Source organism: Gopherus flavomarginatus, chromosome 16, assembly GCF_025201925.1.
Source record: "Gopherus flavomarginatus isolate rGopFla2 chromosome 16, rGopFla2.mat.asm, whole genome shotgun sequence".
In the NCBI taxonomy this organism is placed as follows: domain Eukaryota; kingdom Metazoa; phylum Chordata; order Testudines; family Testudinidae; genus Gopherus; species Gopherus flavomarginatus.
Window position 1 is genome coordinate 18,444,420 of NC_066632.1, and position 27,126 is coordinate 18,471,545.

Below are 27,126 nucleotides of genomic sequence, written 5' to 3' on the forward strand. Positions count from 1 at the left end.
CTCAGCTAAAACCTCTCCAATGTATCATCAGGGATCTACAACCCATCCTGGACAATGATCCCACACTTTCACAGGCCTTGGGAGGCAGGCCAGTCCTCGCCCACAGACAACCCGCCAACCTTAAGCATATTCTCACCAGCAACCACACATCGCACCATAGTCACTCTAACTCAGGAACCAATCCATGCAACAAACCTCGATGCCAACTCTGCCCACATATTTACACCAGCGACGCCATCACAGGACCTAACCAGATCAGCCACAACTTCATCGGTTCATTCACTTGCACATTCACCAATGTTATATATGCCATCATGTGCCAGCAATGCCCCTCTACTATGTACATCGGCCAAACTGGACAATCCCTACGTAAAAGGATAAATGGACACAAGTCAGACTCTAAGCAGATGAGAAAGAGCTCTTCTATTGTCTTAATTACTCCACCTCCCACAAGAGGCGGTAGCTCTGTTGGCAGGAGAAGCTCTCCCATCAACATAGCAGTGTCTACCCTGGCTCTTAGGTCGTTGTAACTTATGTTGTTCAGGGATGTGGATTATTCCAAAGTTATATTGAAGAAATTTGTAGTGTAGACAAAGTGTGGTGATCTGTGGGTTTTTTGTATATAGTTGCCTGTAGGGTTCCATTGCTGAAGCAGAGCGTGATATCCAGGAAGTTGATACTGGTGTGGGAGTTTTCTAGAGAGAGTTTAATGGATGGATGGTGGTGGTTGAAATTGTGGTGGAAATCTTTGAGCAAGTTTAGGTCACTTGTCTGGAGTATGAAAATATCATCGCTGTGTATCAGGTATATCATTGTTTTTGTGGTGTATTTAAAACTGCCTTCTCCAAACAAGGACACTCCATCAAAGAAGTAGATCACATCCTGGAATGGGCCACCCAGATACCCTAAAGAGCATATGGAAATAAAACTCCCTCCATCCACACACCCCTAGCTGCAACCTCCCAACTCACACTAGAACCCGTATGGGGCATCATTAAAAAATTACAGCCCATACTTAATGGGGAACATGTCCTGATAGAAATCTTTCCTGAATGCCTTCTTCTGGCCTTCACACAAGACCAGGACCCACCAATTCAAAGTGGCACCAGACCTTGCCCGAACAACAGTTGCAAAACCTTAGACATATCTTCACTGCTGTGATGATCAATACCCCCCACAACACACATTTCAAGATCCAGGGGTCCCAGCATATGCCTATCAGAACATGTGGGGCACCTCATCCAGTGCACTAAATGCCACAGTAATAATGATGTGGGTGTAACCAGACAATCACTGCGCTCTCGAACAAACTCACACAGGGAAATGATGACAGAGAAAAACAGCACATCACCTCGAGGTGAGCACTTTGCACAAAATACCTGACCCCTCAGTCCTCATCCTCCAAGGAAACCTCCACAACTCCTTCAAAAGATGAACCTGGGAACTTAAATTCATAACTTTGCTGGACACTAAATATCATGGACTGAAGAGAGACACTGGATTTATGGCTTATTACAACAATCTGTAACCCACTAACAACCCCCTCACCCAAGTTGCCTCCCCCTTGTCCTTCCCCCCCATGACTTCCCCCTATGTCACTTTACCTTGACTAGTCCCTTGAAATATGTATTTACTTTCACTAAACAATCTGTTCCATCTTGTGTTTAGCTGTGACACACTGAGCACATTCCCAGCCCTGAAGAAGAGCTCTGTGCAGCTCGAAAGCTTCTCTCTCACCAACAGAAGTTGGTGCAATAAAATCATTTACCTCACCCACCTTATCTCTCTGTGTACAGCTTATGAATTCTGTTTGATTTTGGAAACTTTATGGGTATCTGTACCACGGTGCAGACTCCACTTTGAATGTTGGGTGTCCGTGGCACCATTTGTCTTCATATGGAGCTAAAATGCACAGGAGCTGAGTGGAGAAACTCAAGTCCTGGCCCAGGGCTAACAAAGGAGGGTCGTTAAACTTTGATGATTTTCTGTTCAAATGGAGCCCCTGTGAACAAGGAGATGGCTGCTGCCCAAGGCACACCAGATGAGGCTGATTGGGAGGTCACATGACAAAGGCGGGTATGGGTTATAAGAGAAAAGGTCTCTCATTGGCCCTTTGAGACAAGAAGCAGAAGGAAGCTGGCTGCAGGAATAAGAGAAGACTTCATGCTCTGGAGGAGAAGCCATGTGCAGAAAGAGGTATTTGTGCTCCTTAGAGAAGTCCAGAGAATGCTCCACAATGGTGAGGAAACTGAGGCAGGGAAATGCATCCAGATGTGTTGTTAATTTGTCTGGCTCTGGGTAATTTTTGTGCTATGTACAGTAAAGAAAAATTGGATTTAGACTCCTCTGCAAAGCCTGTGTGTCTCTTGGCTTCCCCATCACAAGTCCTTGAAGGATGTGGGACCCTGGGGACAATGAAATGACTAATGGACATGCCGCCATACAGCAATGATGCCATGATGGGGTAGCCATGCTGTTGATGGAAGAGTAGACAGGTAAGGATAGACAGAGAGAGAAAAAGAGCCCTGTGCAGATCTCAAAGTCTTTTGAAGATATTCGCTTTCAGCCCCATGTCAGGCAGGGAGTGATCATCTCTCTGCAATAAAGAAGGGGAAGCTGAGGCACAGAGAGGGGATAATATCTGCTCAAAGTCAACAGAGCCAGGGGTAGAACCCAGGCATTCTGTCTCCCACGCCAGCAGCATCCCCTCTGCCCCAGAAACTGCAGGAGAGTCTGTGGTGTCTGTGCATCTGTCCTGCACTTAGCCAAAGCAGCACAAATCAGAAAGTGAGTGAGAAGCTGGAGAACCGGTTCTCGTTTGGCTGCATCAGTTGTTCTGGAGTCAGTGATGTGCGTGTCCTTTGCAGGCTGCTGGGAGGGGGACAGAATTTCATGGTAAATATTTGATGAGGGTTTTAGAGGAATTTGTTAAAAGGCTGCTCCAGTGCGTCAGGCCAGGAAGAGATTAAATCATTTCCCTGGGCTGCATCATCGCTCCTTGGAGCATCCAGAGCTCCAGCTGCTCTCCCGTGCGCTCGCCAATAGCGCTGATCTGGGCAAGACACTCCTGAGCCTCTTGCCTTGTGACCTGGGTACATCGCTCTGCCTGTTCAGCAGCTGGTGGCATCAATGGGTAGCTGCAGCTTTTCCCTGTGAACACTAGAGGCCAGTGTTCCCATGGCTGCTGCAGATGCTTTCTCTTGGCCATCGACCCAAGGCCTTTGCCTTTCACCTCGTTCCTACAGCCTCTTGAAGACATGGCTTCACTTAGCCCACTGAGGCAGGGAAGCAGGACACACTGAAGGTGGCAGGAGGAGCATGGAAGTGGGGGGCACCACGGAGAGAGGGGAGCATGAGGCAGGGGGCAGAGAAAAGGGGGGTTGCCCCACATGGCACCAGTGCGGGGCACAAGGAGGTTGGGCCTTGCGGGTCAGAGCTAAGGTTAATACTGAGATATGTCATGTGAATTTCCACACCTAAAGCCCTGCTGTTAAGTGAAAGCTGTTGTCAGGGTAACAGGCACTATGTTTCCACTCCCCCAGCTGCTCCTTTGCAGAGCTTTGAGGGCTCAGCCTGGCAGAATATTGTGTGCTTTGCATGTGGACTTTATGAGGGTATTTATGGTAAATGCCTCCTTGCAATACAGGTTAGGAGGTTTCCAGTTCTAGGGGCAGAAGGGCAGGGATGGTCCCAGCTGAACTGACCTCACGGCCGGGGCTGAGGGGGTATCTTCTGGGGAGGTAAAACTCTCTCGTGCCGCAGGTCCCCTCCTGTACCCTGGGGTGGATAACCCTGCCCATCTCCCCAGGGAGGGTAATTGCATAAAGAGGCACCTCAATACCATGGTGATGGTACCTGAGACAGAGAGGGACAGGCAGGCCCAGGGACACAAAGCAAAGCTCAATGCCACATTTGATCACCCACGGGCCCAAACTTCCTGGGAGCTGGGAGCAGACATGGGATAGAGCAGCCAGGCTGGGCTCTTCCCCAAACTCCCCACAGCCGGAGGCTGCCACCTGCCCCACAGTCTGGAGGAGACTGGGTTGAGCTCAGAGGCTGGATGAGCTGCAGGTTCTGCCTTGGGGCTCAGCTCCTGCTGACCTGCTTGTGGCAGCGACACTGACACCAGCGTGTGCGCAGCAGGCTGCGTGTTACAGCTGCCTGGCTCTGGTGTGAGCGAGGCACAGGCACTAGGTGCCAGACAATGGAGAAGGGGGGGAACGGGCCTGGTACAGAGCAGGGCACACAGAGGGAGCAGGTGCCCAGGGATGGACTCTGTCCAACCGAGGACATCACTGGGGACACCCTAATATCCTTCCTGTGTGTCCATGTTATACTCACTCCCGTCTGGTCCAGCATGGTTGCCCTCCTGAGACCCCAGTCTGGTCTTGGCCTGAGCAATGGGGCAGGTCCCCCCGGGGCTGTGGCTGGGGTCTGTGTTACCGTGGTGGCAGCACCCGGGGCTGTGTGGCTCCTGGCTCCCCAAGCTGGCACCCTCCTCCTCTGCCTGCTGCTTGCATAGGTGGTGCTCCACCATCATCTGGAGCTCTGCAGGAGAGAGAAAGGCCGGGGATGAGCAATGCATGGGGGCTTGGGGCTAAAGGGGGAACTCCTGGCCCACGTGGGTAATCAGACATGTGGACACATGCCCAGTGTCTCACCAATGGGGGGCACAGTACATCCAGCGCTGGGTCACCCCAGGTCAGACCTGATCCTGATAGCCCCCAGGCTTGCCCCCAGTGCTAAGCCACCCTGGTTAGAGCCGGTGCTGATCTGTCTGGGCCTGTCTCCAGCACTGAGTCACTCTTTGCCCATTCTCAGTGCTGATCCTCTCCCCACCGGTGCCCGTCCCTGGCACTGAGTTGCCCCGGGTCAGACCTGGTGTGGATCCCCTGATGGCGACTGGGTGTGAGCAGGGTGAGATGACAAGATGGTTTTAACCCCTATGTCCTATCAATCAGGTCCATGAGTCTAGGCCCCCACGCCCCTGAACACGTACAGGGTCAGCCAGCACAGCCCAGCAGAGGGAGAGACGCAGCAGGGTGAGGCCAGTGCACAGCCAGGTTCTCAGCGGAGGGGAAGATGAGAGGGACAGGGCATGAGGTGGACAGAGGCAATGAGCTGTGGAAAAGGTTCTTTTGCCAACAGTGGCTGGGCCCTGCCAAGGGACAGAGAAGGCAGATTCCCGGTGATGGGAGGGCAGGCAGTAGAGAGAGATGACTGCTGAAAAGTGACTGAACTTCTAACCCCGGGGCCTCAGGGAAGGGAGGGCAAAGCAGGGGGTGTTAGAAACAAAGACGACAGCCCAGTCCTGAGATGGACATGGAAGAGGGGCTGGAGTCCCATGTGCTGGGAGGCAGCAGGGAGGACATTGGAGGCAACTGCAGCAGCCAAGGTGCAGAAGGGAGCAAAGTCCATGACCAGGTGGGGAGGGGTGGAGATGGGGCCATGCAGATCCCCTGCTGCTCTGCTGGCTGCAATTGGTGAGGTGCTCTCTGCAGATGGACTGGGAGGGACTGAGTCAGGGAAGGCTCCGGGCTCTGCAAGTCCCTTACTGACTTATCCTTTCTACAGCACCTTTCACCTGGAGATCCTCACAGGAATCCCTCCACCCCCCTCCGGCCCTCCGCACACTGAAATGCAGCCACCTTTGGGGTGGAGCACAGCAGCTGTTCTACAGCCTCACTGCCATGCGACACAACCATGTAGGAAGGAGGTGAAGAACAAAAGCCAGAGGAGGGATTTATTGTAGCCGTATTTGAGGTGAAACACCAGAGCTTCACCCCCTGAGAACTACACCAGGGTATCTGCACCCCCATCAACACAGGTTCAGAGAGCAGAGTGCCCCCTATGGCATCACCAACCTCACTTATGCAGCACCTGAGCTGCCCTTGGGCACCCATCCAAGATCAGGTTATGCCTAGTACTGTTTAGCTTGCAAGTTCAGAGCACATACTTAGCTCACTGCCTTCTTTTCCTATACTGCTAGCGACACAATTATTCGTTTAAAAATAACTCCACAGACATGTTAGCTGCTGCATCACCAACCGTGGAGTGGAATTGGGACACACCGTCAAGCCACATGGCTACTCAGTTTAGCAACCCAGTGTGCTTAATAAGTGTTCAAAATGGATCCAAGCCCAGCTCACAGCTCCATACACCTCAAGCTAGAGGGGATGGGCAATGCCCCAGATACCCACACCCACAGCCACTTCCCAGACCTTCAAGTGACCCCGTCTTTAGAATGGGGGAAGGCACACTGGCCTGTGAGCACAATAGCAGCCTGCAGTGAAATGGGCAGGACTCCCCTGCATTATATAACACCAACTGCTCGCTGGCTGGTAAGTGTCAGGAGGGGAACGGGGCTGTTCCTTCCCTGTGCGCAGAATGAACACAAGCAAGCGCCTATCCTCTGCTCCCCCAGTTCAGAGGGTGTCTCCAGAGGCCCCTACTGCCAGATGTTGGCAGGCATGAACACGGGACAAGACTGGGAGAGGACAAAGGGGGAAGTTGGCAGGGAAATGGAGCAAGGCTCAGAGCGAGAGGGAGGGACTGTGAGATGGAAGACGGAGTGGATGAAGGAAGCATGAGAGGACAGAAGCATTTCGCAGAAAGAACCAGGCGTGAGATGTGCCCGCTGCATGTCCTCGTGCCTCCCAACAGCAGCATGAAGCGGAGGTAGTGCCACGGTACCTTTCATGGTGGGGGTCGTGCGGGGGACCTTCTTCCTTTGTCTGGGTGACATGGACAGACCCGGCTGCAAAGAGAGGGGAGGTCAGGTCACAACAGGATACTGCACAGCACTAGAGCAACCAGAGCCAGAGGCGCCAGCGGGTGCGTTGGTAGTTTGCTGGGGAGTGGGGCTGGCATCCAGCAGGCACAGAACAGGGCACACTGCCCCCTCTGCTCCCCACAACACAGGTCCCAGGGTGCTTTTGGTCAGGATGGAACGCTTGCTGGGACCTGCCCACATTCTCATGTTCAGCCTGGGAGGGTGACACAGGGGTGTGCGGGCAGTGAGGTCTCACCACCTGGATCCCAATGGCGCAATGACCAGCTGGCAGCCCTGCTATAGCTAAGGGGCCCCAGACATCAGCTGATTACAATGAATCAAGTGCAGCGCTGGTATCCTGTACGTCCCCGTCCTCCAGCCCCAAGTGTATCCCCAGACATCTCACAAACCGCTGGACACAGAGGTGCACATGCTCTCTCACTCCCCTCCCCCCTTTGGAAGAACTTTGGTGAGGGAGCCTGTGGAGTGGCTAGGAGGGCTGGGGGCTGCCTGCAGATGGGACTGGGGACTGATGAGGGCACCTCCTGGGTGTGGCTCATTTCACTGTCGCAGCTGGGACACAGGGGGGACTGGTTACAGATTTCATATAAATCCTTCCTGGAGCTCAAAGAGAACTGAGATTCCTTCCCGACACCTGTGCATGCAGTCTGTCTGCTTCCATGGCCCTCACCCATCCACAGTCCCCGCCCGCCCGCTCCCGCACAGCTAGGCACGTGCACATTCACACACCACACACAGACTCCCACACTTCCTTTACCCCTGCCCCTGTCCCCCCCCCACAGTCTCTCCTGACTATTAGCTCAGGTCTGGAGTCGCCCGGGGGAGCTGGGTCCTGGGAGTAGCCCAGTGGCCTCTCCTTGTCTGCGCTCTCTACACCACTGTTCTCCAAGAATGGTAGGCTTTTGGCTCACTGGGCCCGGGGATCAGGCTAGGCTGAGCCAACTGACAGAACCGCTCTGCCCTGCTGCTCGGGCATGTTCCTGCTAGGAAATGCAAGGCATGTAGGAGTCCTACCGTGTTGGGTGCCCATGTGCAGGCCTGCCAGCCCCTTCCAAACCACCAGAGGAGGGTGCGTGAGACAAGGAGGCACCTACCTTCAGCAATGGGTTGGGGAGCCGGTCCTCGTCGATTTCTGTGGGGCAGAGGAGATATGTGGAAATGGAATTGCAGAGGGGTGGGTGGAGAAAAGGAGCAACAGGTTAATAGAGAGAAGACTCCAGGAGCTGATCACAGCCATGTGGATGCTCAGGGACAGATCCAGCCCTGGTAGGGTGACCAGATGTCCCAATTTTATAGGGACAGTCCTGATTTTTAGGTCTTTTTCTTATACAGGATCCTATTACCGCCCACCCCCATTTTTCACATTTGCTACCTGGGGATCATCAGCAGCTGCTTTATAACACACTGCATTCAAACTATTAACCTTCACCCTGCTGACTATACAAGTCATAGAATATTAGGGTTGGAAGGAACTTCAGGAGGTCATCTAGTCCAACCTACTGCTTGAAGCAGGACCAATCTTCAGATTTTTACCCTAGTTCTCCTAATGGCCCCCTCAAGGACTGAACTCACAACCCTAGGTTTAAGCAGGCCAATGCTCAAACCACTGAGCTATCCCTCCCCCTGTATGAAATCCTTTGTATTTCCATAGTGTCCCCAGCTGGGGATCTCAAAACACTGCAGAAATATGGATTAACTTCATCAAAGCATCCCAGTGAGAAAGAGGGAAGATCAGAGGGCTCAACCCTGGGTCTACAGAGGGGGAAATAGCTGGGCTGTTTGCTCAGATACTCTTCCTGCCCCATCAAGCAGCCAGAGGCTGGGCCCTACTGACCACGCCTCCCATGTGTCATTCCCACCACTGCAAAGTGGGTGCAAAACACCACCCATTCACCATGGCAGCACTTTGTGCCCACTTAGAATCATAGAATTGTAGAAGATTAGGGTTGCAAGAGACCCCAGAAGGTCATCTAGTCCAACTCGCTGCTTAAAGCAGGACCAACACCAACTAAATCATCCCAGCCAGGGCTTTGTCAAGCCTGACCTTAAAAACTTTTAAGGATGGGGATTCCATCACCTCCCTAGATGACCCATTCCAGCGCTTCACCACCCTTCTAGTGAAAAAGTTTTTCCTAATATCCAACCTAGACTTCCCCCACTGAAACTTGAGACCATTGCTCCTTATTCTGTCATCTGCCACCATTGAGAACTGGGCTGGGCAGCAGTGGGTCATGTCCTGGCCGGGAGTCTCAAATTATCGCTGGTGAAGGCACTGGCTCAGTTCCAGGGAGCATGCTGGCTCCTAGCACCCAGCAATGGAGTCTCTGTGCCAGGGCACCACAGCCCATGTTAGCGTAGGACACACAGCACAGCAGGCCTGATGCTGCCCGACTCACCCTGGCCCACACTGAGGCAGCTCTAGTTGCTGATGATTTCCAGCAGCATTGCTGAGATCAGGATCAGGCCCAGCCTACTAGAGCTGAGTCATTGCTGGGCAGCCTGGGTGAGTGGCCTCCTCTCCTCCCAGGCACAGGGACCGGGTGGGGACAGCATGAGCCTCCCAGAGCATGTGTGTGTGTGTGTGTGTGGGGCTCTCTCTTTGTACAGAGCACCTATGGAATGGGTGTATTTGTGGGTGGTGGTTTGTGTGGGGTGTGTAAAGTGTGTGTGGGGAAAGCATGTATCTGCACAGCAGGGGAGGGTGCATATGTGTGAGATTCCATGGGCTCTCTGCCTGTGTCTCTCCATCTCCCGCCAGGACTGAGCTTGGATGCTGTCACCATGACAATTTCTGATCCAACAGACTAAAAAAATCCCCCAGTTTTAAAACACTTTCCCACTCAGCAATGGGTACCTGACCCGTAGCATCTCGGTTGCCTGGGAAACAAAAGAGGTTGTTGCCATGGTAACCAGAATTTCACTGAGAGGCTGCAGGAACTTGTGGCCCTCAGGAGGGTCCTCAATGGATCCAGAGTCAGCAGGTCAGTGGGTATCATAGGACAGGGGAGGCTAAATTTCCCCTAATCTAGACTGTGGCCCCACCCACGCTCCCCCTTCACCCTGCTCCGAAGCTGGCAGAGGCTCAGCTCCAGCCCCAGCCTGGAGCTAGGGGCTTGGCTGGCAGCTGGGGGCTGCCACAGGCTGGGGCGGCTTGGGCCAGCCCTGGGGTCAGGCTGGCCAGAGCGACTGCAGCAGCCAGGCCGGGAGAGGGGAAGGGGCTCTGGCCACAGGGTGTGTGTGTGAGAGGGGAGCTCAGTGGGTGGGGCCTCTGTTGGAAGAGATGGCAGGCTAGCCTCCCCGAAGGGGGGGGTTCACTTGCCACCTATGAATAGAGCCCTTGGTCCTCTCCCCTTCCCAGACCTCAGTGGTCCCTCATTCCTCCCCTCATGCTGCTCCGAAGTGCTGGGAGAAAAAGAAAGAAAGAAAGAACGAACATTATGTTGGCAGCTGGAGAGAGGCGGCTGCTGGTCGGGAGCCCAGCTCTGAAGGCAGAGCCACCTTCAGAAGTAGTGCAGAAGTAAGGATGGCATGGTATGGTATTGCCACCCTTACTTCTGCACTCCTGCTAGTGGGGCACTGTCTTCAGAGCTGGGCACCCAGCCAACAGCTGCCGCTCTCCAGCCATCCAGCTCGGAAGGCAGTGCATAAATAAGGGTGGCAATACCACAACGCCCCTAAAATAACCTTGCAACCCCCCTGCAACTCCCATTTGGGTCAGGACCCCCAATGTGAGAAATGCTGGTCTCCCCTGTGAAATCTGTATAGTATAGGGTAAAAGCACATAAAAGACCAGATTTCACAGGGGAGACCAGATTTCACAGTCTGTGATGCATTTTTCATGGCTGTAAATTGGTAGGTCCCTATTTATACATTGCTGTAGTAGCTTCCCAGGTAACAAGTCAGACTGACTGGTCTGTAGTTCTCCGGCTCCTCCTTCCCCTCCTTTTAAAGATGAGCACTAGGTTAGCCCTTCTCCAGTCATCCGGGCCCTCTCCTGTCATCCATGAGTTTGTAAATATTATTGCCAGTGGCTTCAGCTAATTCCTTCAGTAACCTGGGCTGAACAGCATCTGGCCCCACTGATCTGAATTCATTCAAACTGGTCAGAAGACCTCTGATGTCTTCTTTCCTTATCCCGATTTGCACCCCTTCCTCTTTATTGTCCATGGTAACTTCGCTAGTTGTCTGGTCGCATGTTACCTGGGCACCTGCCCAGAAGACCATGTGAAATCATCCACAATGAATTGTTGTTTGGAGCAGTGCCGGGGATTCTGGGATTAACATGACTGAGTGCAGCATGGGATGTAATAGCAAGTCCACTGCTGTAACAGAATCCTAAACTCTATTATACTGTTTAGCCACTAGGCAGTGCTGTGTGTAACCTAACTTATTTAACCTAACCTCAGCCATACATCGCCGAGCAATGAACAGACTAATAGTGCACACATCTAGTACGTATCTTGCTCAGAAGGAAGCTCTGTGACCAGACCCTGTCTGGTACAGGATCATGACATGGCATCAGAAATAAACTAAGAATAGAAACAGATGGGAAACAGCAACAAAAGCTGGAAACAGAAGGAACAAAGCATCAAAGGTTGCAGGATCTCATCAAAGTGCCACTCTTCAATGCCCCGGAGAACTTCAGCATTGACAAACCCTCAGAATGGACAGACTGAACACAATATTTTGCAAGATTTTGCATTGCTACCAAGTTCCATAGTGAAACTGATGATATTCGGGTATTTTCTTTGTTTATGCTATTGGGCAGCCGGCAAATCCTTTGACTTTACTGAAGACAGTCATAAAGATGACTATGAAAGGGTTCTGGCTATGTCTGATGCATATTTTATACCTCGGAGAAATGTGGTTTATGAAAGAGCATGTTTTCATCTGAGAAATGCTGAATGTTTTATAAGAGCTCTCTCTTTCATAAGAGACCGAGTTAACACATAAAAATCTTTCACAGAAGCTACAGTTGAAGATAGAATTAACCCACATTAGCCACAATTGAATAGAGAGGCTGGAATAAGATGTATAGACAGCCAACAAAATCCTACAGCAGGAAGATCCATTCCTTGCTCTTCTAAGTTACAAATCAACACCAATAGTGGCTACTGGATATAGTCCATCACAAATCCTGATGGGAATACAGCTCAGAACTATTGTTCCAACTTTGGAACAGAAACTATCTCGAAAGCGGCCAGACATGAAGACAGTAGCCAAATCGGAGAAAAAGGAAAAAAATATCAAAAAACACTTTTACAACAGATGTCACTCCGAGAACAGCTGGGTCTAGAACCCAGTGACTGTTTGTGTCAAATTGGATGCAAAAAAGGATGGATAGCTCCAGCTATTGTAAAGAAAAAGAATTTATCACCCAGATTATATGTGATCGAGACCAACAGTGGATAGTTCAACAGAAACTATTGTCATCTACAATTTGTTCCTCAGCAAGATCAACAGAGCAAACTCTACAGATGGCGGATGCAGAAGAAGTAGACACAAGGATTCCAAACTGAACATAGCCAGTCATTGCAATTAATGGACAGCCAGATGAGCAAGCTGTTATGTGTTTGGGTTGTGTAATCAGAAAATCACTATGATTCAGAGGCACTTAACAGACTGATACGTGCTGAGCTTCAAAGATAGCGTGATAGTGTACATTTTGTAAATGGCAAGAATGTAGAACTTAAAGGGGGAGATGTAATAGAATGCTAAACTGCATTATATAGTTCAGCCACTAGGTGACATTGTGTGAAACATACCTTAGGCCAGGTCCACACTATAGCATTAAATCGATTTAAACAGCGTTAAATCGATTTAACGCTGTAACCATCCACACTACAAGGCACTTAAAATCGATTTTAAGGGGTCTTAAAATCGATTTCTGTACTCCAGCTAAACGAAAGGAGTAACCCTAAAATCGATATTACTAAATCGATTTAGGGTTAGTGTGGACGGATATCGAAGTTATTGGTCCTATTCTTTTACTGAGCTACCCAGAGTGCACCGCTCCGGAAATCGATGGTACCCTGGGACCATGGACGCACACCACCGAAGTAATGTGCCCTAGTGTGGACGCGTAAAATCGATTTTATAAAACCTGTTTTATAAAATCGATTTTACTAATATCGATTTAAAGCTGTAGTGTGGACGTAGGCTTAGTTAAGTTAACCTCTGTCATACCTGGCAAAGTATTAAAGGATCTTGCAGTGCTCACATCTGGTGTGTATCTTGCTCAGCAGGAAGCTCTGTGACCAACCCGTGTCTCTCCAGGAGCATGACATGTGCCACACGTGTGCCTGCTGAGTGTGGAGGCACTGGCTTGTGCTAATAAGGTCAAGATAATGACAGTGAGGTAAAGTACAATCGATGTAATTCTCTCGTAAAGGCAGGGCTTAGCCAGCCACTGTGGAGAACGCAATTCCCCCAGCAGCAGATAACCTGAATAAAACGGACGAGCCTACTCTCCATCGAAACGAGCCTCCATGATCCTATCATGCAGAGCAGGTGAAGTGGAAAAAATAATTTCTTATTAATGCATTGTTATTATTTGTTATTTAGATGTGGTCATGCCTAGAGGCCCTGATCTTGGATGCTATATGCAGGTCACATTAGTATAGGATGAGACACAACCAACAGACAAGGGTGCTTGAGTGATCACTATAATAAGAAGCTGTCACCTAAGATGGTCCCAGGCTCCATCCACAAACAGCCACCAAATGCTACTCTCTTGACATGCCAAAGGAAGACTCAGTGCACAGAGCTTCATAACAGGATGGTTCTGCTCCTTTTAAATATAATTAGTAGGCTTCAGAGTCATCACACATTGAGATGAATGGGGGCAGTTCACTCCTCCTACAGCCACTGCTCTAGTCTGTGCATACTCAAGTGAATTTCACTGCATTTGTTATACTCGCTGATAACTGACTGCACCGGTGCTGTGCTCGGGTTACATCAGCCGAGGATCTGGCTTTTACTATATTTTTAATGAAAATTGAGATTCTGGAGAACAAAGAGGCAATGGTCACAGAAAGACACTGGCACAATGGCGGCTCACACAGCCCAATGCAAGAGTCCTGTGGATGCCCCTCCCTCTCTCTATAGTTGTGTGGCAGGCTGCAAGGATGCCTGAGCCCTGCAGAACCCATGAGTTGGGTCATGGAGGGCAGCCAGGGCCTGGTGTGGCTCTGGCTATGCTAAACCTCCCATCGTTAACATTTCATTCCTGCTGTCACTTTCCATCTCTCTGAGAAGGAGATTTCATCCTGGCTGACAGAGCGTCTGCCAGCTCCTTTCATGGTAAGAGACAGAGCGTGGAGCCTTCTCCCTGCGATCTGGCTGCAGGGAGAATACCTGCATTGTGTGCATCAGAGGGTACCATGGCTGAAAAGGGTTTTTAGCAGGAAAGACAGACCAATTACAGCATAAATAAGTTTGGTCCATCTGCCAGCTCCTCTCAGCTCCATGCATTCAATTAGTTTTTGTTTAATCAGTGCAGCTCTAGGAACCTCGCTGGCTCTGGCATTTATAACAGGCTGAACCAAACCCCCAGACCCAAATGCCATGGGGCTTTGGGATGTTTAAAACCTGGATCCAAATCAATGGCTCCAGCTGGAGTGAGGGACTTGACATTTGAAAATCTGCTTGCCGCTGGTTCCCAGCTGCTGTCCCTCCATCTGAAGGAGGCTCTGCTCAGCCCCTCAGAGAGTGAGGGAGTGAGCGGCTGCGGCATTGTGAGCTCATTCATATTTGATCGCCCAGGATTGTTTTTAAAAGACTGCAGCTCTCTGTGGGTCTCAGTAGCGTGTCACAGCTCATTTGTCAGTGGAGTGGAGGGAGCTGGGGCTTTAGCTGGAAAAGCAGCTAAATCTGCCAGCAGTGCTTCTCCCAGAAACAGGCCAGGCCTTTCCTGGCCCCTGAAGGCATGGAGCAGAGCATAGCATTGCATCAGGGGAGACTGCAACCCAAACCCAAGCAACAGCTGCCATTTTAATGGAACATGTGAGTGTGAGAGTGACTGTGGCTGTTCTGCCTAGGGTGACCAGACAGCAAGTGCGAAAAATTGGGATTGAGGTGGGGCAGGGCCGGCTCCAGGCACCCAGCCGACCATTCACGTGCTTGGGCCGGCACCTTGGGGTGGGGCGGCGCTCGGGTTGTTTTTTTCTTTAGTTTGGCCGGGCGGCACTGGAGGGTGTTTTTTGGTTTGTTTGTTTTTGGTTTGGCCAGGCAGCGCTTGGGCGGAGGGGTGGGGGGTTTTGGCGGCACGGAGCTTGGAGAGGCGGAGACTTGGGTAGTGCAGCGCAGCGCTCATGGGGGCAGGGGCTTGGGTGGCGCGGTGCAAGGGAGGGCAGGGGTGTGGGCGGCTTCAACAGCGTGGCCCTTGGGGGGACAGGGGCTTGGGCAGCGCAGTGCTCAGGAGTGCGGGGGGCTTCGGTGGCGCGGCACTCGGGGAGGCGAGGACTTGGGCAGTGCTGCATGGCGCTTGGGGAGGCGGGGACTTGGGCGGTGTGGTGCTCGAGGGGGGCAGGAACTTGGGCGGTGTGGCGCGGCACTCAGAGGGGTGGGGGCTTGGGTGGCATGGCGTGCCGTGGGGTGGAGGGTGCGGGGGGCTTCAACAGCATGGCACTTGGGGGGGCGGGGGCTTGGGCGGCACTGTGCTTGGGGGGCGGGGGCTTGGGCGGTGTGGTGCTTGGGGGGTGGGGGCTTGGGCGGCCCGGCGTTTGGGGGGGTGAGCTTGGGCGGCGCGGCGCTCGCGGGGGGGGGGTGTTACGGCAGGGCGTCGCTCTTTTTTTTTTGCTCTGGGTGGCAAAAATGTTAGAGCCGGCCCTGGGGTGGGAGGTAATAGGAGCCTATATAAGAAAAAAAGCCAAAAATCAGGACTGTCCCGATAAAATCAGGACATCTGGTCATCCTAGTTCTGCCATAGGAATTAGCAAGCGGTGATTCCTTCCCCAGAGCTGGGCACAAAAAGCAAGCCAAAGGGAGTCATTCTAGCTTGGCCTACAACAGAAAACACTCTCACCTGAACCAGCTAACACAAAGGGAGACCCACTAATGGTCTGCACATATCAGATGGGAGGAAGCTATCCAGCAGGCACAGGGCCCGGTGCAACGATTTAGGCGACCTAGGCGGTCGCCTAGGGCGCTGGCATTTGGGGGGGCGTCATTTTCTTCAGCAGCAACCACGGCGGCCGAATCTTCGGCCGCCCCGGTTACTGCCAGCATTTAGGCGGAGGGAGTGGGGAAGGGGAGCACAGGAAGGGATGCCTGCAATAAGTAATGGAGGGGGGCGGCATGCAGAGGAACTCCCCACCCCAGCTCACCCCTGCCCTGCCTCCTCCCCGAGCACGCCATGGCTGCTTCACTTCTCCTGCCTCCCAGGCTTGCGGCGCCTAAGCTGATTGGCGCCGCAAGCTTGGGAGGCGGGAGAAGTGAAGCAGCCACAGCACCAAGTTCTGAAAAGGAAAATCTAGGAGAGGCGATTGGAAAATGGGATTGTTTTTTGAAGAAAATTTCAACTTTTTGGTGGGAAACAAAGTATTTCCATCTGGAAATGCCTCATGGGATCTGTAGTCTGAGTGCTCCAAACTCCCATTCCCCTCTATAGGCCAGGCTCTGGTCTGACAGCATCTCCCAGCTGGTGAGGGGAGGCAGTTGCATCATGAAGTCCTTGTGTATCTTGGGAGACGTAGTCCAGGCCAGCTCATAGAGGACAATGGGGAGATGAGAACTCCCATGAGGCCTGCAGCAGGCTCTCTGAATTGAAATATTTCTGTTTTCAGGTGTTTGGTTATTTAACAAAAAATGTGTTTTTCCTCAGAAAGCAGACTCTTTGGGCTGCTATCATTTAATCAAAAACCCAATTTTCCATCAAAAAGAATTTGATGGAATTGACCAGCCTGAAAATGTATGGCAGGCATCCAGAAAACACTGTAACAATGTGATCTATATAGAGCTGAATGAAATATTGATTTTTTCATTCACTGGCTGAACCAAAAAATCCGAATTTCTGTTTGGTTTGCGCTGATCCAAAACAGAAAATTTTCAGGTTTTTTGTTTTGTTTTCAGGTGATTTTTCCTCTTTCGTTTTGGTTTTTCAGTTACCCTAGCTACACTCTGAAATAGAACATTGTTTTGAAAGTAAAAGTCAAAATGTTTCATTTTGAAAGTGTAAAAAGTTTCAACTTTAAAAAAAAACACCTTTTTTTTAAAGGCAGAAATGATTTGCCAAATTCAGCCTGAATTCATGAAAAGCTTCAGTCAACCTAAAACTGATTTTTTTGTTGAATAAAGTATTGAAGGGGTGGCTCTTTTACCACTGAAGTTCGGCTCTCAGAGTCCCTCCCTCACATCTCCCATTCTCCACCTACTAGCCTGGGAGCGGTGGGAGCTTGGGACCTCTGCCTTGCAGCAGGGTGGTGTGGTAGGGGTTTCCGCCCAGCAGGGAGCAGGGGTCTCGGGGCTTCTGTGCAGCGGGAGGGGGGTCTTAGGGCTTCAACCCTGTAGGGTGCACCTGCCAGGGCTAGTGGCTTCAGCAGGAGCGGGGCTGAAGCCCCAGTCTCTGGCTCCCAGAAGGTGTGCCCCGGCTCTCAAACTTCTGAAGATTGTAGTATGTGGCTCGAAAGGCCAGGAAGTTTGGCCACCCCTGAACTATTGTCTGAAAAAGTTAACCCAGCTCTAGTTCTGTGTTGTTAGTGGGAGTCACCAGGTGGTGCTATTACACATAGTCTTACACGTTCTTTTCCCAGAGAGTGAGCAGCATCCAGCCTTTGAAGAAATGCTTTATTGTTGTTAGCTTTGCAATATAGTTTCTTTGGGGGAGCTGTTGCAAACAGCTGAGAGTTTGCTCCTTGTCCAACTCTCTCTAGCTAGCACCAATTCAGGGGCAGGGTTACTCCACGGGCACCAGGCATTTAATAAAAGTATCTTTCCAGAAAGCAGCTTGGAGCATTGCTAATGAACCTTTTGGTCATGAGTTTGAATCCCAGTATAGCTGGGCTCAGAACTAGCAATTCAGTCATGCCAACACACTCCAGAGCAGCGTTTCAGTACATCTGACCAGCTCCCTGCTCCGGGACAGTACTGGTTATTGAGCTGCCATTACTCCTTTGGAGTGGGGAGCTGGGGCTGGGGGCTCCGGCACTCCTTTTTTGGGACTCAAGTACTGTCTGAAACTTGTTCCCCTCAAATTAGGTGGTCCTGACATGACATGAATTTGGCGAATCTCTATTCCATCTTATACTCTACATGTATCACCCTGCTGCATGTGAGATGGTGAACTGCTGGGGGCAGGGACTGTCTGTGCAGTGCCCTGCGTGATCGGGCCCTGTTCTTAGTTGAGACCTCTAACAAGAGCTCCAGCAGGAGGGGCCAAACCTGCCTTACTTGTGATGACTGGTAGAGTTGACTACACTGTAAACCACAGGGGGACAGTCCATGATTTTTCAGACAGGCTCATGAGCTGTAAACTTTTAGGGTTGTCGATATAGCCACCATGACCATCTGAACACATGCAGGTTGCAAAATGCCTTAACACAAGCCCCTTCCAAATCAGTGGCCTGATATCAAAGGTGCTGATCATCTCCCTATCCCCCTCGAATCAACAAGAACTGGGAAATCAGAAGCAAGAACAATCAGGCCATGTATTTCAGAGCCTCAATACGGGATTCAGGGCCAGACTGTGGGGACCACATTGGAAATCGCCATCGGTGGCCTCTGCAGTGCAGTCTGAGTCCTGCTGCTTTCTTACCCACTCGCATGGCTCATGCCAACCTCGACTAACTCGCTCCCCTGTGTCTGGTGCACACAATCATCCCATGCCCAGAGGAAACACCACCCCCTGCCTGACAGGCCCTAGGCGCAGCCTGCAAGGGGCCGGGTGTGCGGCTGGGAGGGAGGCACAGCAAAAGACAGACCGTAAGAGGGAGGGAGAGAGCTGGAGAGAGAAGGAGGGAGAGGCAGAAGGAGAAGAGGGAGGCAGGAGAGATTCAAGGAGGGGGAGTGAAGCACAGTAGACAGCCACATCCCTGTCCCCCAGCCCAGAGGTTGGAAGCCCCATGGCTGCTGTCAGAGTCTACATGTCACATTGTAGGTCAGATGCAGCCCTTGCAAGCAGAGGGCAGGCAGCTGCCTTGAGGTCTCCCTAGACAGAGAGACAGACAGATCCCAGGGACATGTAGTTCAGCCAGGCAGCTGCTGCCTGGTGCGGGGAGATGCTGCCAAAGGGCTCCTGGGATGGGACAGTGCAGGCCAGGGCTCTCGGATGCCAGAGGCAGCTGTTTCCAAAGGAGAAGGAAGATTGACAGGGTGAGGCAGGGGGCTGAGCCCCCAGGGACTCTATGACTGCTCCTGCCCTGGGAGCAGAACAGGAAGTGCAGCCTGGATTGGAGCAAGGTGGTGCTGGTGGGGGTGGGGAAGCAGCTGGAAGGGAAGGTGAGGGCGAAATCCCGCTCTGATGAGGGAGCAAGTCCCCCCACCCCCGAGTCTGGGGGTTTGCGCTGTGGGGCAGTACTAGAGCATTGGTGCCTACAAATTCACCACTAGCACGTGGCCAGAAACCAGGACTGCTCTTCTGGATGTGGAGACCTTACAACCACGATCCCTTGCCCAGGCCCACTGGCTGGCCAGGGGCTGGGGCCCTCGTTAATGGGGAGCAGGTTTTGGAGTGGGGTTGGTGTGCCTGGAGAGACCCCTGGCATACGGGCCTGGGCTCTGCAAGTTCCACCCACCCTGGCTGGGCCTGAGAAAAGAAACCTGTTTCCCAGGGTCTCTGGAAGAGAGACCGATTCCTGCAAATTATCCGGTGGCTACAACTCTCACCTGGGGATGACTGGTCGCTGCTCAGAACCAGGGTGGCTGGAGTTGGCCGGCGCCTCCGGATCTAAACAGAGAGAGGGGACAAAGATAATCTCTAAACATCCACTGTGCAACAGGAGACACAGCAATACAATACGGCAGCACCCCAGAGACAGAGCCAACACGCCAGGTCAGCCTGCCACTGCCGGGTGCAGCAAGCCTTTTGAAACTGGCTGCTGCATGGTTTCATCCATCAGCGGCACTGCTGTTCAGCCTGATGCCCTGTCTGTAGGTACTTACTACACCCTGGCCAGGGCTGGCTCCAGGCACCAGCCCAGCAAGCAGCTGCTTGGGGCGGCCAATGGTGAGGGGTGGCACGTCCGGGTCTCCTGTGGCAATTTGGCGGCGGGTCCCTCACTCCCTCTCGGAGCGAAGGACCCACCGCCGAATTGACGCTGAATACTGAAGCAGCGGCGGTAGAACTGCAGATCGCGATCGTGGCTTTTTTTTTCCTTCTTCTTCTTTCTGCTGCTTGGGGAGGCAAAAACCCTGGAGCTGACCCTGACCCTGGCCATGTGTCTCTTGCACAGCAGCTGCTGGTTGGCTGATATTTAGTACAGCATTAATTAGAAATAGCTCAAGCCCCAAAATCTGCATCTGGGGAAGGATTTCATACAACCATAAAGTTGCAAGGAGGTGGGAATTCACTCTGGGATTCTGGTTCTATATCACTCTCAGTTGAGGATCCCAAAGCACCTGGCAAATATAAATGACTCCTCCCCTGGGCGGGTAGAGAAAGAATGTCGTCACCACTTTATAGACGGGGAAACTGAGTCACGAGAGAGGCCCAAGGTTGTGCATAAAATTGATGGCAAACATGACGATAGAATCCAGGTCTCCTGTCTTGAACCACAGGAGCCCAGTCTCAGTCCTCTGTTAGTGTATCCAACATGGCAACATGCAGCAATATTGACTAGAGCTGTCAAAAATTTCCCATAAATATTTTTGATAGAAAATGGTTTTTTGACCAAATGGAATTTTTCAAAAAATAATTTCCATTTCCATCCAAAATTGGGTTTTTGTCAAAAATACAAAGCCCCAAAAGCTGAGATATTTTAGTTTAAATCCACTTTTTTTTTCAGTTTTTCACCAGAAACAAAACTGTTTTTCAAAGGAAAATTGCAGCAGAACGGCTAAACTTTTCACAGGGGGGAAATGATTGCCCAACCAGCTCCACTATTCCCATATGTAACATGGGGTTTGTCTATGCTTACAGAGCTGCAGGACTTACTGAAGAAACTACCTACACCCACAGGAGAGCTTCTCCCATCAGTGTAGATACTCCACCTCCCTGAGAGGCGGTTTCTATGTCGACAGGAGAAGCCCTCCCATTGACAGCGCTGTCTATGCCAGGAGTTAGGTCAGTGTAACTGCACCACTCAAGGGTCCTGACTGACATAGTGATACCGACATACGTTTGTAGTGTAGACCAGGGCACAAACAATGAAGAACACCGTCTCTTTAAGAAAAGGCTGAAAAAGTGACAAGGGAGCCATATATAGTTTATAACTGATACAATCATTGCATCATCAGCCCAGAGCAGCAAGCTTGTAGATTCATTGGATTACAGAAACAATCAGGTAGTGGCATCCAGTGGATAGTACTGCACCTGGCCTGCTTAGTGACCTTTGGAAAGTCAACTTCCTTGCTCTGTGCCTCAGGGAGGGAGAGGAATTATTTAAGTTTAGTACCAATGTGGACACAAGAACAAATGGATATAACCTGGACACTAGGAAGTTTAGAATTGAAATTAGATGAAGGTTTCTAACCATTAGAGGAGTGAAGTTCTGGAACAGCCTTCCAAGGGGAGCAGTGGGGGCAAAAGACATATCTGGCTTCAAGACTAGGCTTGATAAATTTATGGAGGGGATGGCATAATGGGATAGCTTAATTTTGGCAATTAATTGGTCTTTTATTATTAGCAGGTAAATATGCCCAATGGCCTGTGATGGGATCTTAGATGGGGTGGGATCTGAGTTACTACAGAGAATTCTTTCCTGGGTGCTGGCTGGTGAGTCCTGCCCACATGCTCAGGGTTTAGCTGATCACCATATTTGGGGTCAGGAAGGAATTTTCCTCCAGGGCAGATTGGCAGAGGCCCTGGAGGTTTTTCGCCTTCCTCTGCAGCATGGGGCACGGGTCACTTACTGGAGGATTCTCTGCACCTCGAGGTCTTTAAACCATGATTTGAGGACTTCAATAACTCTGACATAGGTTAGGGGTTTGTTACAGGAGTGGGTGGGTGAGATTCTGTGGCCTGCATTGTGCAGGAGGTCAGACTAGATGATCATAATGGTCCCTTCTGACCTTAAGTCTATGAGTCTCCCCATCTGTAAAACAGGGATAATGATCCTGACCTACCTGTAAAGTGCTTTGAGATCTACTGATGAAAAGTGCTAGACAAGAGCTAGGGATCTCTAATTTCTAGAGTTTAGGATCTATGTGTTACTGTTTTGAACATCTGGCCCACTTCTCTTGGCATCTAAATGGGAGCTGAGGTCTTTCAAAAATCTGGCTCAGGAGGCAACACTGGATAGGAGGAAGGCTGGACTTGTAGGCAGGTTGTTGGGACTCTGGTAATGAGGGCTCAATTCCCAGCTCTGCCATAGCCTTCTGGTGTGACCTTGAGTTAATCACATAATCCCTCTGGGCCTCAGCTGGGATCTGGGGATCATGAACCTTCCCTTCTCCCCTCTATGGTGCCTGCTACGTTGTGAGTTCTTGGGGCAGGTGAGGTGTTTGGACTTGGGTGCAATGGGAATGGAAACAGTAATGAGTCTTGAGATGATGTAGCTGGAGGCAAGGGTGCAAATCAGCAAAGCTCCAGACAAGGAGCTGCTCCCTGATGTCGCTGTAGCGCCATAAGTTCCTCCATGGCTGGGTGGCTTGGAGCCTAGGCAGCTTCCAACAAGCTCAGCACGATGCAGATGTCCTTTAAAATCAATGTCTTAAACAGTTCCTGGCAAACATGGAAAATATTGACTATAATAAGGTACGTGGGCTAATTATACCCAGTGCTGATAAACACTTGGCAATGTCTGAGCTGTTTGTGGTCCTGTTTAACTCCACTCTTCCTCCTCCACTGAGGCTGCCTCTTATTAATAGTGCTCTTCATCGCCAGAGCACTTCAACAAGGGTAATTAATTAATCATTTAATTCGAGCGCTTGCTGTGTTCAAAGCAAGGTACAGCCATTAACTACCAGGGCATGTTTAACAAATTGATCACACCAAGGCCGGGTGCTGTCCATTGCTCAGCACAGAGAGCAGAGCCCACCTGTGCTGTTCGATCATTTACATTTGTTTACTTTGGGTGACAGGTGGCTGGATGGGGCATTGAGATTGAAGCCTGACTAGTCATGGGGCGGGGTCCCATGGCAGCTGGGGGAGGCAGTTGACCAGGATAGAATTATAGCCTTGTACTTAAGGTGTTGTATTGAGACTCAGAAATTCTGGGAGCAATTGTTGGTTCTGCCACAGGTGCTTTGTGTGACCCTCGGCAAATCCCTTAGGCCCAGAGCCACAGAGTATTCAGTTTCCTAACTTTCCCTGATTTCAGGCTGCTTTCAGTGGAACTTAGGAGCCTAAATACCTTTGTGGATTCAGGCCTTAGTGTCTCTGGGCCTCAGCTCCTCATCTGTAACATGAGGCAATTATATAACATTAGCCTGTCTTGCCTAGTTAAGAGTGTGAGCTCCCTGGGGCAGGAAGAGCCCATCCAGCCCTAGTGATGTGGGGCCCTGATCTCAGCTGTATGTCTTTGCTTTCCATCTGGCCAGGTTCAACCCCTGCAGACAACCTTGTAAAGGGGCCTTCGTTCGCATGGACACTGGGGGGATGGCTGTTCTTGGTGCTGCTGCCCAGGGGGGCAGGGGTTTCACCCACCAATACCAAGCATTTGCTCTTTGCCCGAAAGATGCAGCTTGTGCCCAGTTTAAATAGCTTTGGTCAACTAATCAGGGTGCATACTCAGCACCATGGGGCTTTGGTGGCCAATCACAGCCAGGAGGAGCTGAGCTTGTGCTGCCCATGGGGAGCCGAGGCCGAGCTGCCTGTGGGCAGCAGCACAACCCAGAATTGCCATAGCAGTGTCCCCTACAGCCCTGGTCCCTCCCACAGCTGGCCTGCCTCCTCTGGTCCCAGCCTGCTCCAGCACCCCCAACCCTGGGGCTGATGGAGAGGCCTGTGATTGTCAGTTCAGTCCCTGTGCCAGGGCCATTCTCCCCCAGCTGCATACAGGGCCTTTCCCCTCCTGGCAGCAGCAAAAGGGACATGGTGGGATGCAGAATCTCACCCCCCTACCCCTCCAGTCAAAGGAGGCCCAGCAAGTCACACCCCAGGCTAGGTGTCATAGAATCATAGAAGATTAGAGTTAGAAAAGTCCTCAGGAGGTTATCTAGTCCAACCCCCTGCTCAAAGCAGGACCAACCCCAACCAAATCATTCCAGCCAGGGCTTTGTCAAGCTGGGCCTTTAAAATCTCTAAGGAAGGAGATTCCACCACCTCTCAAGGTAACCCATTCCAGTGTTTCACTACCCTCTGAGTGAAATAGTTTTTCCTAATATCCAACCTAAACCTCCCCCACTGCTCCTTGTTCTGTCATCTGCCACCACTGAGAACAGTCTAGCTCCATCCTCTTTGGAATCCCCCTTTCAGGTAGTTGAAAGCAGCTATCAAATTCCCCCTCACTCGTCTCTTCTGCAGACTAAATAAGCCCAGTTCCCTCAGCCTCTCCTTATAAGCCACGTGCCCCAACCCCTTAATCATTTTCATTGCCCTCTGCAGGACTCTGTCCAATTTGTTCACATCCCTTCTACAGTGGGGGGAACAAAACTGGACACAACACTCCAAATGTGGTCTCACCAGTGCCGAATAAAGGGAAATAATCACTTCCCTTGATCTGCTGGCAATGCTCCTATTAATGCAGCCCAATGTACCGTTAACTTTCTTGGCAACAAGGGTACACTGCTGACTCAAATCCAGCTTCTCGTCCAGTGTAATCCCCAGGTCCTTTTCTGCAGAACTGCCGCTTAGCCAATCAGTCCCCAGCCTGTAGCAGTGCATGGGATTCTTCCTTCCTAAGTGCAGGACTCTGCACTTGTCCTTGTTGAACCTCATCAGATTTCTTTTGGCCAAATCCTCCAATTTGTCTAGGTCCCTCTGGACCCTCTCCCTACCCACCAGCATATCCACCTCTCCCCACAGCTTACTGTCATCCGTGAACTTGCTGAGGGTGCAAACCATTCCATCATTCAGTTAATTAATGAAGATTTTGAACAAAACTGGCCCCAGGACCGACCCCTGGGGCACTCCGCTTGATACCGGCTGCCAGCTAGACATCAAGCCATTGATCACTCCCATTGAGCCTGACGATCTAGCCAGCTTTTTATCCACCTTATAGTCCAGTCATCCAATCCATACTTTTTTAACTTGCTGGCAAGAATAGTGTGGGAGACTGTATCAAAAGCTTTGTTAAAATCAAGATATATTACATCCATCGCTTTCCCCATATCCACAGAGCCAGTTATCTCATCATAGAAGGCAATCAGGTTGGTCAGGCATGACTTGCCCTTGGCAAATCCATGTTGACTGTTCCTGATCACCTTCCTCTCCTCCAAGTACTTCAAAATGGACTCCTGGGTTCTGTTTCCTGTTGTGCTATCTGGCTCTGCGTAAATCAGTTCCCCTGTTTTGTCCCTCAGTTTCCCCTTCTGTAAAATAAGGGTGAATTGTAGGATTTAAAGCCAGAAGGGATTCTCAGATCATCTAGTCTGACCTCCTGTGTCACAGAGGCCATTCAGTGTCCCCCAGTTATCCCTGTACTGAGCCCAGTAACGTGTGTTTGGCTGAAATCCCTTTCAGAAAGGCCTCCAGACTGGATCTGAAGACAGCAAGAGGTGGTGACTCCAGCCCTTCCTTTGGCAAGTTCCAATGGTTAATCTCCCTCCCAGTTACAAATCTGCGCCTTCTCGGCAATTTGAATTTGTCTGGCTTTTGGATGGTTCTTAGCCCGTTTGTAAAACCCTCTGAGACCCATGGACGCTGAGAGCTATCAGCAGCCTCAGGTGGGAGGATGTCTGCACACAGTCTGCATGGATACTGATCCACTGTGAGTTAGAGAGCTCACTTGATGGAGGAAGAGTCAGGCAGTAACTAAGCCTGCAGCCAGGGCTGCTTTGAGCAGGCTGGATTTGAACCAGTTACTGAGCAGAGGCTGAACCCAATACCGCTCCCCTGAGCCTCCAGCTGGGGCTGGACCATATAGCAGAGAGCAGTCCAGACTACTGCTGTTTTCACAGGCTACTTCCACTTTGCTGCCTGCCTCCCATCAATATCAGGAGCCATGGGATGGATCAGTGGTGTGGGGAACATAGAGCGAGGCCCTTCTGCACTGCAGCTCCCAAAGCACCGTCAGTGTGTTATTTATACAATACACATAGGCACCCCCTCCATCCCCCAGCTGCCATTAGCTGCTCTGGGCCTGAGGCTCAGCCAGGGCTTTGGGATCCCCGGCAGATTTTCTACCATCCCTCTTTGGTTCTTACTTGCAAAGATGCCAGGCAGACTGTGCCAACTGTCCGCAGCACGGTCTGGCTGGCAGGGAGGGCAGAGTCCTGATTAACAACACACCCTTTGGCCACATTGCGTCTGTCTTGCTTCCAAGGAAGGAGGGGAAAATATTTAAGTGGCAGAAGATTCCCCTCCTTTGAGCCATTTCCACACCACATGGGCCTCTGCCATCCGTCCCTCAGACCCGCCTGAGGCCCTCACAGCGATGGTGCTGTGGCTCAGGAGGCCGCAGCATGGGATGAGCAAACCCAGAAAGGTGGTGGTAGCCGAGTGAGTCCCTGGCAGAGCGAGGCAGTGCTGGGTTAGAGAGCGGTCATGGTAGCTTGTCCCAGAAAAGAGCCAGAAACTCCCACACGGCCAGTTCATGCACAGCAACGTTTATGACTCCTCGGTGGTTCACATGAAGAGTGAAAAGTGAAACCAGAAAGAAACCAGTCACTATTCCCCATCCGCTTTTCTCCTGCTTCCCAAAAACATTCTCTTGGTAGAGAACAGGAACAATGTCATGTGACCAATCCTGCCCCCGGACCTGCATAGCAAACAGTCAACGTGAACAAGACGGGACCACAATGTCTAAAGGCTTCAGACGATACGTCGCAGCAGCAGATCTGCCCAGTGGGGGAAGGGGCTGGGGTTAGGGTTGGGGGGATGCAGCGTGGACTCTGCTCTAGACCATCCTAGCTCTAGCAGGGGTGCTTCTCCTCCTGCCCTTCCTGCTCCCCCAGCAGAACCATCGGCTCCCCTTTTCAATGCCGTGATACAACCTGTTCCCCAGCAGCCCCCATGAGATCTCTGCACTTCCTGCTCCCCAAATTCTGTCCTCTCTCATGTGGCACAGAGGCGACAAGGGGAGGGTTTGGCAATCACTGGCAGTAATAGCAGCCCAGGCTGGGCTGATTCTCTCTCC

General features: G+C 51.3%; 1 protein-coding gene across 3 annotated transcripts in view; it reads right to left on the reverse strand.

Annotated features, from left to right (window-relative positions):
• Window positions 1–27,126, reverse strand: part of PPP1R1A (protein phosphatase 1 regulatory inhibitor subunit 1A) — a 61,524-nt gene that overhangs the window by 5,610 nt on the left and 28,788 nt on the right. For all 3 annotated transcript variants that reach the window (XM_050926007.1, XM_050926006.1, XM_050926005.1), the window contains exons 2-5: window positions 19,616–19,676; window positions 7,888–7,925; window positions 6,694–6,757; window positions 4,342–4,548 (exon numbers count right to left, since the gene is read on the reverse strand). In XM_050926007.1, coding sequence (XP_050781964.1) covers window positions 4,342–4,548; window positions 6,694–6,757; window positions 7,888–7,925; window positions 19,616–19,676 — 370 coding nt within the window. The remainder of the gene's footprint in view (window positions 1–4,341; window positions 4,549–6,693; window positions 6,758–7,887; window positions 7,926–19,615; window positions 19,677–27,126) is intronic.